This window comes from Eptatretus burgeri, chromosome 6 (genome assembly GCF_056783735.1).
Source record: "Eptatretus burgeri isolate ZD-2024b chromosome 6, Ebu_testis_v1, whole genome shotgun sequence".
NCBI lineage: Eukaryota > Metazoa > Chordata > Myxini > Myxiniformes > Myxinidae > Eptatretus > Eptatretus burgeri.
This window is the reverse complement of record NC_140966.1, coordinates 107,673,173-107,690,982: the sequence shown is the minus strand read 5'-3', so window position 1 is coordinate 107,690,982 and position 17,810 is coordinate 107,673,173. Positions and strand designations below refer to the sequence as shown.

Genomic DNA, 17,810 nt, shown 5'->3' with positions numbered 1-17,810 from the left:
ACAGTTTACATTTTGTTTCGAACTGGGAGGCCGGACCTGAAACAAAATCAAATCTGCTTGTTCTTGTAACCAAACCAACTGAATCACCGAGTTTTGTCACAAGTCATCCACAACTTTCAGATATATCATATATCACAACAATATCACAAATTTCATAATGGACAAAGTTTTTGGACCCATTTCTCAATGGTGAAAAAACACTTTAAAATTAAATAATTCTCGGATCTGGATCCGCATCCGGATCTTCACCAAAATTAAACGTTGCCGTCAATGGTCGGTCAACATGAAACACAAAAAAATTCAGAATTGCAGGGGGGTGACGGCCGGCGCTTCCAACCGTGGGCAGGGGTGGGTGACGGCCGGCGCTTCCAACCGTGGGCGGGGGTGGGTGACGGCCGGCGCTTCCAACCGTGGGCGGGGGTGGGTGACGGCCGGCGCTTCCAACCGTGGGCGGGGGTGGGTGACGGCCGGCGCTTCCAACCGTGGGCGGGGGTGGGTGACGGCCGGCGCTTCCAACCGTGGGCGGGGGGGGGTGACGGCCGGCGCTCCCACCGGGGGGGGGGGGTGGGTGACGGCCGGCGCTTCCAACCGTGGGCGGGGGTGGGTGACGGCCGGCGCTTCCAACCGTGGGCGGGGGTGGGTGACGGCCGGCGCTTCCAACCGTGGGCGGGGGTGGGTGACGGCCGGCGCTTCCAACCGTGGGCGGGGGTGGGTGACGGCCGGCGCTTCCAACCGTGGGCGGGGGTGGGTGACGGCCGGCGCTTCCAACCGTGGGCGGGGGTGGGTGACGGCCGGCGCTTCCAGCCGTGGGCGGGGGTGGGTGACGGCCGGCGCTTCCAACCGTGGGCGGGGGTGGGTGACGGCCGGCGCTTCCAACCGTGGGCGGGGGGGGGTGAGGGCCGGCGCTCCCACCCGTGGGGGGGGGGGGGTGACGGCCGGCGCTTCCAGCCGTGGGCGGGGGTGGGTGACGGCCGGCGCTTCCAATCGTGGGCGGGGGTGGGGGTGGGTGACGGCCGGCGCTTCCAACCGTGGGCGGGGTGGGTGACGGCCGGCGCTTCCAACCGTGGGCGGGGGTGGGTGACGCCCGGCGCTTCCAACCGTGGGCGGGGGTGGGGGTGGGTGACGGCCGGCACTTCCAACCGTGGGCGGGGGTGGGGGTGGGTGACGGCCGGCGCTTCCAACCGTGGGCGGGGGTGGGTGACGGCCGGCGCTTCCAACCGTGGGCGGGGGTGGGTGACGGCCGGCGCTTCCAACCGTGGGCGGGGGTGGGTGACGGCCGGCGCTTCCAACCGTGGGCGGGGGTGGGTGACGGCCGGCGCTTCCAACCGTGGGCGGGGGTGGGTGACGGCCGGCGCTTCCAACCGTGGGCGGGGGAGGGTGACGGCCGGCGCTTCCAACCGTGGGCGGGGGTGGGTGACGGCCGGCGCTTAAAACCGTGGGCGGGGGAGGGTGACGGCCGGCGCTTCCAACCGTGGGTGGGGGTGGGTGACGGCCGGCGCTTCCAACCTGGGATGGGGAAGGTGACGGCCGGCACTAACAATCGGGGGCAGGGAATGGTGTGACGGCAGGCACCATCAACCGGGGGCAGGGAAGGGGGTGACGGCCGGCGCTTGCAACCGTGGGCGGGGAAGGAGGTGACGGCTGGCGCTTCCAAACGGAAGGGGGGGTGACGGCAGGCGCTTCCAACCGAGGGCGGGGAAGGAGGTGACGGCTGGCGCTTCCAAAAGGAAGGGGGGGTGACGGCAGGCGCTTCCAACCAAGGGCGGGGAGTTTACGGCTGGCGCTTCCGACCTCGGGCGGGGAGTTTACGGCTGGCGCTTCCGACCTCGGGCGGGGAGGTTACGGCCGGTGCTTCCGACCGGGAGCGGGGAAGGGTGTGATGGACGGCGCAACCGACCGGGGGTGGGAAAGGGGGTGTCGGCCGGCGCTACCGACCGGGGGCGGGGAAGGGGGTAACTGCCGGCGCGACCGACCGGCGGCGGGGAAGGGGGTGATGGCCTGCGCCACCAACCCCGGGCGTGGGAGTGACGGCCGGCGCTTCCGACCGGGGCGGGGGAAGGGGGTGACGGCCGGCGCTGCCGACCGGGGCGGGGGAAGGGGGTGACGGCCGGCGCTTCCGACCGGGGCGGGGGAAGGGGTGACGGCCGGCGCTTCCGACCGGGGCGGGGGAAGGGGGTGACGGCCGGCGCTTCCGACCGGGGGCGGGGGGAAGGGGTGACGGCCGGCGCTTCCGACCGGGGGCGGGGGAAGGGGGTGACGGCCGGCGCTTCCGACCGGGGCGGGGAAGGGGTGACGGCCGGCGCTTCCGACCGGGGGCGGGGGAAGGGGGTGACGGCCGGCGCTTCCGACCGGGGCGGGGGAAGGGGTGACGGCCGGCGCTTCCGACCGGGGGCGGGGGAAGGGGGTGACGGCCGGCGCTTCCGACCGGGGGCGGGGGGAAGGGGGTGACGGCCGGCGCTTCCGACCGGGGCGGGGGGAAGGGGTGACGGCCGGCGCTTCCGACCGGGGCGGGGGAAGGGGTGACGGCCGGCGCTTCCGACCGGGGGGCGGGGAAGGGGTGACGGCCGGCGCTTCCGACCGGGGGCCGGGAAGGGGGTGACGGCCGGCGCTTCCGACCGGGGGCCGGGAAGGGGGTGACGGCCGGCGCTTCCGACCGGGGGCCGGGAAGGGGGTGACGGCCGGCGCTTCCGACCGGGGGCCGGGAAGGGGGTGACGGCCGGCGCTTCCAACCGGGGGCCGGGAAGGGGGTGACGGCCGGCGCGACCAACCGGGGGCCGGGAAGGGGGTGACGGCCGGCGCGACCAACCTCGGGCGGGGGTGGTGACGGCCGGCGCGACCAACCTCGGGCGTAGGGGTGACGGCCGGCGCTCCCAGCCGGGGGCGGGGAAGGGGGTGACGGCCGGCGCTACCAACCGGGGGCGGGGAAGGGGGTGACGGCCGGCGCTACCAACCGGGGGCGGGGAAGGGGTGACGGCCGGCGCTACCAACCGGGGCGGGGAAGGGGTGACGGCCGGCGCTACCAACCGGGGGCGGGGAAGGGGTGACGGCCGGCGCTACCAACCGGGGCGGGGAAGGGGTGACGGCCGGCGCTACCAACCGGGGCGGGGAAGGGGGTGACGGCCGGCGCTACCAACCGGGGGCGGGGAAGGGGGTGACGGCCGGCGCTACCAACCGGGGGCGGGGAAGGGGGTGACGGCCTGCGCTACCAACCCCGGGCGTGGGAGTGAGGGCTGAAGCTCCCAACCGGGGGCGGGGGGAAGGGGATTACGCCAGCGCTACCGACCGGGAGCGGGGAGGGTGGCGGCCGGCGCCACCGACCTGGGGCGGGGAGGGTGGCGGCCGGCGCCACCGACCTGGGGCGGGGAGGGTGGCGGCCGGCGCCACCGACCTGGGGCGGGGAGGGTGGCGGCCGGCGCCACCGCCGTGGGGGGGGGGGGGGGGCGGCCGGCGCCACCGACCGGGGGCGGGGAGGGTGGCGGCCGGCGCCACCGACCTGGGGCGGGGAGGGTGGCGGCCGGCGCCACCGACCTGGGGCGGGGAGGGTGGCGGCCGGCGCCACCGACCTGGGGCGGGGAGGGTGGCGGCCGGCGCCACCGACCTGGGGCGGGGAGGGTGGCGGCCGGCGCCACCGACCTGGGGCGGGGAGGGTGGCGGCCGGCGCCACCGACCGCGGGCGGGGGCAGTGAGGGCGGGCGCGACCAACGCCGGGCGTAGGGGTGACGGCCAGCGATACCAACCTGGGGCGGGGGTGGGTGAAGGCCGCCGCTTCCGGCCGGGGGTGGGCGACGGCCGGCGCTTCCGACCGCGGGCGGGGGTGGGCGACGGCCGGCGCTTCCGACCGCGGGCGGGGGTGGGCGACGGCCGGCGCTTCCGACCGCGGGCGGGGGTGGGCGACGGCCGGCGCTTCCGACCGCGGGCGGGGGTGGGCGACGGCCGGCGCTTCCGACCGCGGGCGGGGGTGGGCGACGGCCGGCGCTTCCGACCGCGGGCGGGGGTGGGGGACGGCCGGCGCTTCGGACCGCGGGCGGGGTGGGCGACGGCCGGCGCTTCCGACCGCGGGCGGGGGTGGGCGACGGCCGGCGCTTCCGACCGCGGGCGGGGTGGGCGACGGCCGGCGCTTCCGACCGCGGGCGGGGGTGGGCGACGGCCGGCGCTTCCGACCGCGGGCGGGGGTGGGCGACGGCCGGCGCTTCCGACCGCGGGCGGGGGTGGGCGACGGCCGGCGCTTCCGACCGCGGGCGGGGGTGGGCGACGGCCGGCGCTTCCGACCGCGGGCGGGGGGGGGGGAGGGCCGGGGCTCCCGACCGCGGGCGGGGGGGGGCGACGGCCGGCGCTTCCGACCGCGGGCGGGGGTGGGCGACGGCCGGCGCTTCCGACCGCGGGCGGGGGTGGGCGACGGCCGGCGCTTCCGACCGCGGGCGGGGGTGGGCGACGGCCGGCGCTTCCGACCGGGGGCCGGGAAGGGGGCGACGGCCGGCGCTTCCGACCGGGGGCCGGGAAGGGGGCGACGGCCGGCGCTTCCGACCGGGAGCCGGGAAGGGGGTGACGGCCGGCGCTTCCGACCGGGGGCCGGGAAGGGGGTGACGGCCGGCGCATCCGACCGGGGGCCGGGAAGGGGGTGACGGCCGGCGTTACCAACCGGCGGCGGGGAGGGTGACAGCCAGCGTTACCAACCGGGGGCGGGGAGGGTGACGGCCGGCGTTACCAACCGGGGGCGGGGAGGGTGACGGCCGGCGATACCAACCGGGGGCGGGGAGAGTGACGGTCGGCGATACCAACCGGGGGCGGGGGGGGTGACGGGCGATGCGTCACCCACCGAAGGCAAGGGGGGGTTGATGGCCAACGCTCTACCAACCGGAGGCACGGGGGGGGGTGATGGCCGACGGGCTACAAACCTCGGGCAAGGGGAGGTGAAGGCCGACGTGCGACCAACCGGGGGCAAGGAGGGGGGTGACGTCCGACGTGTTACCAACCGGGGGCAAGGAGAGGTGAAGGCCGACGCGCGACCAACCGGGGGCAAGGGGGGGTGACGGCCGACGCGCTCCCAACTGGGGGCAAGGGAGGGGTGACGGCCGGCGTGCTACGGACCGGGGGCAAGGGGAGGTGAAGGCCGACGCGCGACCAACCGGGGGCAAGGAGGGGGGTGACGTCTGACGTGTTACCAACCGGGGGCAAGGGGGGGTGACGGCCGGTGTTTCCAAGCGGGGTCGGGGGCGGGTGACGGCCGGCGCTATCAAGAGGGGGCGGGGAAGGGGGTGACGGCCGGCACTACCAACTGGGGGCGGGGGCGGTGATGGCCGGCGCTACCAACCTCGGGCATTGGGGTGACGGCCCGTGCTCCCAGCCGGGGGCAGGGAGAAGGGGGTGACGGCCGGCGATACAAACCGGCGGCGGGGAGGGTGACGGCCGGCGATACCAACCGGTGGCGGGAAGGGTGATGGCCGATTGCGTTACCCACCGGAGGCAAGGGGGGTGACAGCCGACGCACTACCAACCGGGGGCAAGAGGGGGGTGACGACTGATGCGCTTCCAACCGGGAGCAAGGGGGATTACGGCCGGCGCTTCCAACCGGGGCGGGGCGGTGATGGCCGGCGCTACCAACCTCGGGCGTAGGGGTGACGGCCGGTGCTATCAACATGGGGTGGGGGTGACGGCCGGCGTGCTACCAACCGGGGGCAAAGGGGGGGTGACGGCTGGTGCTTCCAAGCGGGGTCGGGGGTGAAGGCCAACGCCCTACCAACCAGGGGCGGGTAAGAGGGTGACGGCCGGTGCTACCAACCGGGGGTGGGGAAGGGGGTGACGGCCGGCGCTACCAACCGGGGCGGGGCGGTGATGGCTGGCGCTACCAACCTCGGGCGTTGGGGTGACGGCCGGTGCTACCAAGCTCGGGCGGCGGGGTGACGGCCGGTGCTCCCAGCCGGGGGCGGGGGGAAGGGGGTGGCGGCCGGCGATACAAACCGGCGGCGGGGAGGGTGACGGCCGGCATTTCCAACCGGGGGCGGGGAGAGTGATGGCCGATGCGTTACCCATCGGAGGCAAGGGGGTGACAGCCGACGCACTACCAACCGGGGCAAGGGGGGGATTACGGCCGGCACTTCCAACCGGGGCGGGGGGGTGATGGCCGGCGCTACCAACCTCGGATGTGGGGGTGACGGCTGGTGCTCCCAACTAGGGGCGGGGGAAGGGGGTGACGGCTGGCGATACCAATCGGGGGTGGGGAGGGTGACGGCCGGCACGCTCCGAACCGGGGGCAAGGGGGGGGGGGATAACGGCCGACGCATCCAACCGGGGGCGGGGGTGACAGTCACTGGCGGCAGGGGGGGAAGGAGGTTGACGAGGTGTGAGGTCGTTGTTGCGAAAATTCCAATGACAGATCATATTCCACTAATCAAGAAACACGTTATCATTTCATCAACTTGCTCGTTCCGGATCATTAATGACGAAATATTTCCAGCCAAAGCTCGTTTCCCACATCGTCGTTCGTTCTCTCTCACCTGCCCAGCGACCGCAGGACGAGAAATCCGCTCCAAATCGCAGAAGTCGAGCAACACAGAAGGTCCATAGTGCGCAGAATAATCCGCAGACCAGGCGGAGGCAGAAAAGCGCGGCGAGCGCCGTCCCGACCCAGTAACAGCACGAACACATCGCCGCCATTGTTCACGGCCTCACAGAACCGACTGTGCGCGAGATTTGTTTCTACAACTTTTCTCTAATTTTTTTTTTGATAAAATCATCTATATCACAATTCAAACGACAATTAATAATTTCCCCATAATAATATGAAGTCCGTTCTCTTCGTCGCGTTTTATTTTTCTTTCTCGTTCCATCAATAACTTTCTCCTCCTGAATAAAAAATCGTTTCCTTTCACCGCTTCTGTTTTAGTTTTTTTTTCACAACAAACAGGCAAAATGGGTGTCGATTCATTTTTTTGTGGGGGGGAGGGGGAGATCAAGCAAAGATAAACTGTTCATCCCTGTGTCCTTCGAAAAATCAAGAAAATCGAGAAAATCGAAAAAAAATAAAATTAAAGATGTATTTCCGTTTCCGGTCACGTGGGGGCGCGCGACCACAACACCTCACAATCCATTACTCTTCCTCCATTTTACCTGTCACAAAGAAAGCATGATGTTGACCTGACGGTTACAGTTTACGAACAATCCGAGGTGATGACTTTTTATTTCGATTTTAGGTTTAACATGAATAACACAAAACAAATCATCATCATGTCATAACATCTCTCCAATCACAACAATGTCTCATCACAACTAACACACAAAGCATACAACAAATGGAGTGGACAAGAGGGGCGGGACAGGGAAGGACAAAACAGTGGGGAACAGAGACATCAGGAGATCTGTGGAAGGGAGAGGGATGGGGGCGAGGAACGTGGGGAATACAAGATGGACACTACAGGGATTTTCAGGAAGGAAAGCAGGGAATTTGAAGGAGGTGGCTTTGGGGTGGATTAACGGGGGTAGAAAAGATGAAGGATTTCGATGGGGGTGGTGGTAAGATGATGATAAGAGGTGGTGGTGAACAGCTGTTTTGAAGACCTGGACGGAAGAGTGCGATTTTGTTCCAGAGGCAGGAAGAATAAGAGGAATGAAAAGAGTGAAGGTGAGCGGTGAATCTTGATTTTGGGCAGTTTTACCAGAAGGAGATTTTCGGTGCACCCTTGAGCGCCCTGCAGAAATATTGGGGAGGTGGGACATGGGACAGACAGAGAAGGGGGAACGAGGCTGGATAGAATTCGATTGAAGACAGAAAGGACCACCGACCTGCCTGTGCTGAGACACCCAAAGACTCAGTTTCATTGCGGGAGATACCGATAATCCTAAAAGCCTTGGTTTCCAAAACGTGAGGCTGAGAAAGGTGTGAGGCTGAAGCACCGCCCCAAAGGGAAGAGCAGTACTCCAGCAGGCTGTGGATGAGAGCTTTGTATTTGGCTCAGGGGTACAAAGAAGGACTTTGCATGACATCGGATGCCCAGTCGGCAACTGGCTGTGGAGGCGAGCTTGGAAATGTGGCTTTGCCAGGAAAGATCATGGCAGATAGTGAGACCCAGAATCTTGAGAGACAGAACTTATTCAAGAGGATTATTGAGAAGGTCGATGAGGAGGGGTGGCGGGTGCAAACGGTCATTTCGGAGAGGCAAAGTGACAGTGTGAGATTTGTCCGGATTTAAAGACATGTTCCACGTGTTGGACCAGTTTGTGATTTTACCCAAATCTGCTGCTTGCCAGTCTGAGGGATGACAGATGGTACGGCAGAGGGTGGAGTCGTCGGCAAAGAGAAATAGAGGATTTTCCAGAGAGTCCGAGAGATCATTGATAAAAACCAGAAAAAGAACAGGGCCCAGAACACTACCTTGAGGAACTCCAGCCTGGACAGGAAGGGGGATGAGAGAATTCTTAAAGAGCCACATGTTGGCTGCAACAGGAGAGGAAGTGTGCAAGCCATGAGTGGAGATTGCCTTGGATACCATAGGAAGAGTGTTTGGTGAGCAGCGCGGTGTGCCAGACTGCATCAAAAGTTCACATGTCAAGGGAAATGGCCATGATCTCCTGCCTGGCAGTGAGGACATCCATCCATTGTTGGGAGAGCAGAAGCAGCATATCCATCATAGAGTGACCTGGTCTGAATCGAAATTGATAATCGGAAATCAATCCACTGGAGAAGTGGAAGGATTTCATGTCTGAAGCGATGATGAATTTCATGACCTTGCTGATGATTGGGAGCAGGCTGATTGGTCTGTAGTTGCAGGGATCTGTTTTTTCACCTTTGTTATGCAGAGCAGTAATATTTGCTGATTTCCAAGCAGATGGCAGATGACCTTGAGAAAATGAGAGGGTGAATGGAACAGAGTATGAGCAAGAGTAGCAGAGCAAGTTTTTAAGACGCGTGGGCTGATGCCGTCTGGACCAGCTGCTAAATCCGAGTTGAGGTTTGACAGCACGCTCCCCACCTCATCGGTAGAAAAGGACACAGTCTTGGACCAGCTGGGTGCAACTACGTAAGGTGGGTACAGAACATGATTGGGACAAGATTTAGAAGTAAGCACAGAGTTTCGGCATTCAGTCTTTTCACAGTCAGTGTCAGCTGTGCAGCCATTTGAAGTAAGGGAGTGGATGGAGGAAGAACATACACCAGAGACAAGCTTAACCAGATACCTCCAGGAATTGGAGGAGGGAGACAAGTTTGAGAGTTCAATCTTGAGATGTGAAAGATGTTGTTTTGTCGCTCTCCTGAGGGGAGACACACACTTGTTCTGAGCTTTGTGGAAGGAAATGAGATTGTCTTCACCGGATTTGGCTTCCATAAGGTGAAAGCAAGTCGTTTCAGGACAACTGCCACACCACAAGCTCAAGTGTACAATGGGCAGGAGAAAGGGTATGACAACTGTAGATGAAGGGTATGACAACTGAAGATAAATCTGTGCATGAAAGAGAGCAAGTTTCTTTGAAAGCATTAACAGGATGAGTTGATGTTGGAGAAAGTAGAAATGGGAGACCAGTCTAGATGTTTGATGTCCTGCTTGAGGTCTGAAGGCTGCTTGAAGTCCAGGTCAGTTGGCCTGAGTAAAATTCCAGACTCGTTGGCACTGAGGTTGTTTACTAAGAATGCCCAGAGAGATGTTTACTTTGACGAGCATGTGGTCAGATTAATTGATTGTAGCAGAAGAAGAACAGCAGATATTTGCAGGGAAATTGTTCAAAATCAGATCCAGAGGAGATGGAGTTCCATTGACTGAGATCCGGGTCCAGAAGTTGGCACATTGTGTCAGTCTGAATGAGTCACAGAAATCGTTTGCTAAAGTGCCATGGCATGTGAGAGAGGTACCCACACCTCAGCCAACGGGCACCATGACAATTGAAATCACCACATATGAGGAAGAGAGAATTGAGGTGGTGGATAGAAGTTGGTCCATGTTATCAGCGAGCAACAGATAAATGGAGTCATCACTGTTTGGTGGACAGAACAACACACATATAAACAAAAGATGGAAGTGGAGGGAAAGCCGAAGCCAGAGGCATTCCCGCAGGTGTGTGCAGTGAGGACAGTGCATGGACAGTGAGGAATCGAGTTTTTGATAAAGAGTGCAACTCCGCCACCAGGACGAGACTCAGGTCTCTTATGCCGGAAGAGAGAGTAACTAGGGAGAGATACTAAGGAGTCAGAGACGTCTTGAAGGAGGAAAGTTTCTGTTAAGCAGATTATGTCTGGTTTGTCAGTGGCAACCTGTTTGGAGAGATCAGTCAGGTTAGATGTTGGAGTGAAGGCTCTTGATGTTTGAGGTCCACACCGTTAAGGAAGAGGGAGGGGATGAGGCATTGGGTGCAGGAGAAGGGAAGGGTGGGGAACGGTAAGACGAGGGAGGAGAGGGGGACGTAGGGAGAGCTGTTGACAGTGTGTAGGAGATTGCACAAGAGCGAGGGGAAAGGGCCGGATGAGGAGCTCAAATGGTAGGCGCCATCTCAAAATTTTTTAGGGAGGGTCCACTTACGATCAAGATGTTCTCATATTGTGAAATACACCACCAAGACTTATTCGAGTCAACGTAATCGTCGAGGAAATACTGGTTCATGTCCGACCATAAATTTACATTCTCTACACGATAATTTGGGAATGTCGAGCGACTTGAGGAAAAGGCCTCAGGCCTGTCACGAACAAATTCCAAAGAAAAGATGAAGATTTTGGAATCTTTGCGATGGATCTTTACAACAACAATGTAAGTACACAAAAATGTTTCCGATACAAATCAATGAAAATATCGAACGGACAAGCACAAAATGTGGCGAAATGACCCCGAGGACTAAACCTGAACTCGCCATTGGGGATCATCAGATGATTAATTACAATAATGGATGCTGTAGCCACTGAAACTTTGAATTTCCTGGTGAAATAGTTAAGGATTGTACTGTGCTTTGTTTGCTCTCAGACACGATCCCGAAAATCGATCCCGAAGTTGGTATTCACACTGACTGCAATCTGCCAATTCCCCAAAAATTGCCGATGTCGGCCAAGCACGTGTGTGTGTGTGTGTGTGTGTGTGTGTGTGTGTGTGTGTGTGTGTGTGTGTGTGTGTGTGTGTGTGTGTGTGTGTGTGTGTGTGTGTGTGTGTGTGTGTGTGTGTGTGTGTGTGTGTTGTTCATAAAGCATAACTCTCTCCCTCTTTCTTTGTCCTATCCTTCCTCTACCCCCTCGCAAAACACTGCAGCACCCTCCTCCCACAGTCATGTCCTCACTATCCCCTCTCCTCCCTCTCTGTCTGCCTTTGTCTCTTCGTCTTGACATATCCCGACGGTGGTTATGTCTGGACAGTGTTTGTCTCCGGATGTGTCCGATCAATGTTTGTCTCCGGCCAGCTTGGCTCCGGACATGTCCGGGCAGTGTTTGTCTCCAGACAGCTTGGCTTCTTACGCATCCGGGTGGTATTTATGTCTGGACAGGAGTTTGTCTCTGGATTTGTCTGGACAAGAGTTTGTCTCCAGAACGGGTTTATCGTACGACCAATAGAAAATGGATCTCAGACATTATTTTGTTTCCATCTTCACTGTTATTCTATGCAGAATCATTTTGGTGAAACGGTATGAATCACAATTAATGCTCCACCACACATTTGGCTTCCCTTCTTCTCACCTCAAACTGTCTTCCCTTCCCCCTCCCTCCTCTCTCGTTTTCCCCCCACCCCTCTTTCCCTCTTCCCCCCTCTTTTTCTCCCTTCCCCTTTCATAGTAGTCAGCAAAGTGCCAGGTGGGTATTTGCTTGTGTGTACATATAAATATGTATATACATGTACAGTACATATATATATATATATATATATATATATATATATATATATATATAAATATATATATATACATATATATAAATATATATATATATATATATATATATATATATATATATATATATATATATATACATATATATAAATATATACATATATATAAATATATATATATACATATATATATATATATATATATATATATATATATATATATATATATATATATATATATATATATATACATATATATAAATATATATATATACATATATATATATATATATATATATACATATATATATAAATATATATATACATATATATATATATATATATATATATACATATATATATAAATATATATACATATAAAAAAATATATATATACATATATATAAATATATATATATATATACATATATATATATATATATATATATATATATATATATATATATATATATATATATATATATATATATATATATATATATATATATATATATATATATATATATATATATATATATATATATATACATATATATATATATATATATATATATATATATATATATATATATATATATATATACATATATATATATATATATATATATATATATATATATATATATATATATATATATATATACATATATATATATATATATATATACATATATATATATATATATATATATATATATATATATATATATATATATATATATATATATATATATATATATATATATATATATATATATATATATATATATAGTTACGAATTTCTCCCGCCCGGCGTGCGATCGGCCACGTAACTCGAATCGCGACGAGTCGCCCACCGGAACGGACAATTCAGTCGTGACCCTCCTGGAACTACCGCCAGAAGCCAGTCACGGGTGGGGGTTTAACCTCACCACAACCCAGTCCGCATTCTACCCGCGCGAAATAGGGTGAATCGCCAAATGTCGATATACTTAAGTACCCGCGCGGGTAGCGTAGCGAGGAGTTGTACCACGCTGCAGGTTGACTCCGGACACGAACCGCTTAAGCGGCTCGTTCCGTGCTGCAGGGATAACCGAGCGGAGTTATCATCGATCTCGACGGTTCAGATTACTTATCGGGTGTTTCAACCCACTACCAATCCCTTACGTGATGCAAGATGGAACTTTCAACCAAAGGAAAGGACGCAACGAAACGGGAAACAGTTCAACAAGCAAGCACTTTATTTCACACACACAACACACACGTAAGGCAGTAATGCAATGTGCAACAAAAGCAAAATGCAACAAAAGCAAAAGCACTACTACTGACTATAATTATTTACAACACTGAAACAATTATACTTGTCGGGACTCGGCGCCACATCATTCATTCAAAATAAACAGGAAAGACCTCCCCATAGGCAGGGAGGTAGATGGGGTCCGTGGACCAAATGTGTGCGGAACCTGGAGGAGCGGCCAGGTCCAGGAGACCAAAAAGGTCTTACCCAAGTCCTCGTGACGCGATGGCGGGCAAGCCGCAATATACGCGCAGCTGCGCCCCGACTCCGTGCCCCTGGCGTGGTCGGTGAGCTCTCTCCGGCATGCTCCACGCAAGCACGGTTTGGTCGGCACCACGGTTAGGGTGGGGAATGAACGGGGCCATCAGCACTATCTCAGCGTGGATGGGGGGGGGGATTGTTGATGCTCAGGGTCAACCGAGGGGAGTGGCTGGCTGGCTTGGTCGCTTGTGAAAGTGAAGGTGGCTCGATTCCAGCGACGAGACGACACCAACGGCGAGAAAAGCAACCCCCACACTACTACGAGTTCCACACAGACTCGTGTCTTTTATAGACCAGGGGAGGAGCCTGTATGCAGATTTGAGGATCAAAACGCGATTGGAGGCGGGGCCACGCCACCCTCTGTTCAGCCATTGGTGTGGCAAAAAGGGGCGTGAGCCTCTTTTGATCCGAATTCCTTCCTGAGAGGAATTCGCATTCATCGCGCTTGGAGGCGGGGCCACACCGCCCGACGCTCGCCCATTGGACGGAGGAAAAGGGGCGTGAAGCCTTCCTGATCCGAATTTCTCTCCCGTAAAGAATCCACATTCATCGCGCTTGGAGGCGGGGCCACACCGCCTGACGCTCGCCCATTGGACAGAGGAAAAGGGGGCGTGAAGCCTTCCTGATCCGAATTTCTCTCCCGTAAAGGCATCCATTGCACTCGCGGCTTGCTGCGTTTGGCAGCAATCACCGAACGGCTTCGGACAGTACGAAGTTCGGTGTTGACTGGTGGTGGGGTCGATGGTTGTGGAAGGAGAAAGGCGAACGTGGTGGGGGGTTTGCTGTGGTGGTTTGGTGGTTGGCGGGCATCGTTTGGGAATGGCGGTGAAGCGATGTTTGCGGGATGGAGTTGTGGAGGTAAAGAAGCAAAGGTGGTGGTGTTTGAGATGTTGGCGGCTTAATGGTCCAAAATAACGATAGAGAAAGAAAAATGGCTAACTCAAAGCATCGCAGCCCGGATGAATCACACATATTCCCTCTAAACAACAGGTGTGGGCTACCTACACATGAACTTATCGATATATCTCACCTGAGGACCCTTTATGGTGTACTGCGAATTTCCACAGCCGTAACAAAAAAAAAAATAAATATATATATATATATATATATATATATATATATATATATATATATATATATATATATATATATATATATATACACATATATATATATATATATATATATATATATATATATATATATATATATATATATATATATATATACACATACATACATACATACATATTTGGAAAGAGGGAGAGAAAAAAAAATGAGCAGGACAGAACCATCATAAATATATGTGGAAAAGTTGTAGGCCCAGACTAGGAATCAAACCAAGGTCCTCTGGCAAACTACTGAGTTCTCTGGGCAACCCACCAGCTGAGCTATGCAATTCTTCCTTCTCGAGAGCAGGCCCGAGCTGCTCCTATCGTTGGCAAAAAGTGCCCCGGAAGCAGTAGGGGAAAGAGAGTGGCACATATACGTGGAAGAATTGCGTTGCTCAACTGGTGGGTTGCCCAGATAGCTCAGATAGCTCAGATGGCAGAGCACTGGTGCTGTTTGTTGGAGGATCTGGGATTGAATCCTGGTCTGGGCCTGTAAAAATAAAGCTCTCATCTGGTATATATGTATTATGGATGTACGTATGTTCCTGAAATACAGCCAAAAGGGTACAAGATTGCGCAAAAATTTTAGGGCCACCTTACTCACCATTCGCCTGCGGTGGGTATTGCGCCAGTGTCAAGTTTCGTTAAAATCGGGCAACAAAAATTAAAAAAAAAATCAACTCCCGATTCAGTCAAGTAATCTTTGGGAGTATTTGATCAATGCAAACAACGCAGTGGTATAGTTCGCTGGAGCTATCATATTTTGTATTTTTTTTTATCAATCGCTGTCACAACGGGAACCCAATGGGTTCACGGGTCGTCTAGAAAATGTATATATATATATATATATATATATATATATATATATATATATATATATATATATATATATATATATATATATATATATATACACGAGGTCCATCAAAAAAGTGACGGGACTGACCACAGAAATTTTATTCCAAAAAATATATTGAAATCACAGCTTGTCCCCTTCAAAATAGCTTCCCTCCAGTCTAACACACTTGTCCATCCTCTTCATCCATGCTTCGATGCACCCCCGGAAGGCTTCTTCTGGAATCCTCCGGAGCTCCGTCATCATGGCCCTTTTGATGGCCTCCACATCAGGAAATCGGGTCCCCTTGATCAACCCCTTGAGCTTGGGGAATTGGAAAAATCACAAGGGGCCAAGTCTGGCGAATACGGGAGTTGCTCCACAGTTGGCACGTTCCTCTCCACTAGAAACTGTCGGATGCTTGGAGCACTGTGAGCAGGTACGTTGTCATGGTGGAGCACCCAGGCGTTGTTCTCCCATAGATCCCTCCTCTTGACCCGGACTGATCTCATGATTCTCTGGAGGATATCCTTGTACACGTGTTGATTCACTGTTTGACCCTGTGGTAGAAACTCGAAGTGGACGATGCCTTTGATGTCAAAAAATGCGATGAGCATCACCTTGACCTTCGACCTCGACATCCTTGCTTTCTTTGGTCTTGTTGATGCCGGACTTTTTGACTGACGACTCTGCCGTGTGGACTTGGGATTGTATTGGAAATATCAACGATTCATTGCCAGGAATGACTCTCTCGAGCTGGTGTGGATCGTCCTCGAGGCACTCGATAATGTCTTGATAGACAGTGACTCTTTGATGTTTCTGGTCCTTTTTCAACAGCTTGGGGACGATCTTTGCGCACACCTTGCACATTTCGAGATTTTCAGTGTTGATGCTCCAGACAGTGTCCTTTTTGATGGAAAGTTCCTCAGCAATCATCCGCACCATGAGTCGACGATCTGCACGCACCATCTGCTTCACATGCTCGATGTTGTCCTTCATTCTGCTCGTTGAAGGTCTTCCAGACTGTGGATCATCTTCAACCTCCTCCCGTCCCTCTTTGAACCTATTGTGCCATTCAAATGCATGTGTACATGACATTGCTCCTTCCCTGTAGACTTGCTGCAGCATTGCGAAGGATTCATAAGGTGTTTTGCCAAGCTTGGCAAGAAACTTCAGATTGCTTCTCTGCTCACGACTCATAGCGTGACGACTCAGACTAGACAACGTGTAAAGCACGACTTGTAAAAAATCACACAATGAGCGCAGTCAATCATCACCAATCATATATATTGCTGGAATGTTACGAAAGACTGTGACACAACCTGTTCATTCAAGTTGTGTAAGTGGAGCACACAGCAGGCTCAGTCCCATTGCTTTTTAGACGGACCGCGTATCTATAATATATATATATATATATATATATATATATATATATATATATATATATATGTATATATGTAACAAGACATACAGTGCAGCAGATGCTACAATGCTTGGCACCTGCCTCATCAGCTGGAACCCAAAGTATTCACCCTTTTGGGTGAATTTCCTTTTCCAGTCGGAGTGACTGTGGGCGGCCCAAACAGTGCTTATTACACCACCGGCAGGTGTTGGCTTTCTTCAACATTGTCTGTAGCTGGTCTCTCTTCTGCTATAGCCAGGCAGATGCACCATCAACTGCTTGTTGCATATCCTTTGTTGTCATCCTCACCATCAAAGGTGTGGATCCCATTGACTTGAGAAATTTGAATGTAGATCTGCCCACCAAACCCCCGCACCCTACTTCTACGAGAAAGGAGACATGTCCATCCTCGTTCCTCACACTGTGCCTTTCGGTCTGCATACTTTGCCCTCTTCCTTTCATATGCCCATTCCAAGTTGTCTTTCCATCGGACTGTGAGCTCCATGTTGATTACAGTCTTTTGGGAAACTGAACAAACAACCACATCGGGGCACAAAATGGTCAGGAGAATCTCTGCTGGAAAAGTCAATTTTCTTTCCAAGCCAACTTTAAGTTTCCACTGTATTTTTGACACAAGCAGTGATTGCATTTTCCATCAAACCAGGAGTTTCTGAGCTCCACTACCTGCTGGAACAAATAGAATAGGCACCACATGCCTGACTGCTGCATTCTTCGCTTTTACCCATAGGTCCTCCACTGTGGTGGCCAGCACATGAAACACCTGATTATGTCTCCATGTATATCTTTGCAGAACCTTCTCACAGCCAACTATAAAATGCTCAAGGGATCCTTGCTTTCCACAAAGGCACAGACATTGGACTCTGCCAATCCCCATTTCTGAAGATTTACAGTAGGCAGTAGGTTGAATATGTATCGCAGTTCGAAACCTATTCTCACTGTTTCCATTATATGTATGTATGTATATATATATATATATATATATATATATATATATATATATATATATATATATGTACAGCTCTGGAAAAAAAATAAGAGACCACTCCAAAAAAAATTTAAATCAGCATCTCCAAATGTATGCCAGCCATTCCAT

At 54.7% G+C, this 17,810-nt stretch overlaps 2 protein-coding genes across 7 annotated transcripts in view; one reads left to right on the top strand and one right to left on the bottom strand.

Moving 5' to 3' along the window:
- Positions 1-6,946, bottom strand: part of HSD17B12 (hydroxysteroid 17-beta dehydrogenase 12) — a 103,455-nt gene extending 96,509 nt beyond the window's left edge. The window contains exon 1 of one of the 3 annotated variants that reach the window (XM_085886626.1): positions 6,495-6,946. In XM_085886626.1, coding sequence (XP_085742752.1) covers positions 6,495-6,654 — 160 coding nt within the window. In that variant the 5' untranslated portion in view covers positions 6,655-6,946. The remainder of the gene's footprint in view (positions 1-6,494) is intronic. The other 2 variants (XM_085886627.1, XM_085886628.1) reach the window with 2 other exon arrangements.
- The window catches only part of LOC147025557 (uncharacterized), a 180,610-nt gene that overhangs the window by 12,708 nt on the left and 150,092 nt on the right, over positions 1-17,810 (top strand). The gene's annotated exons all lie outside the window — the stretch shown is intronic.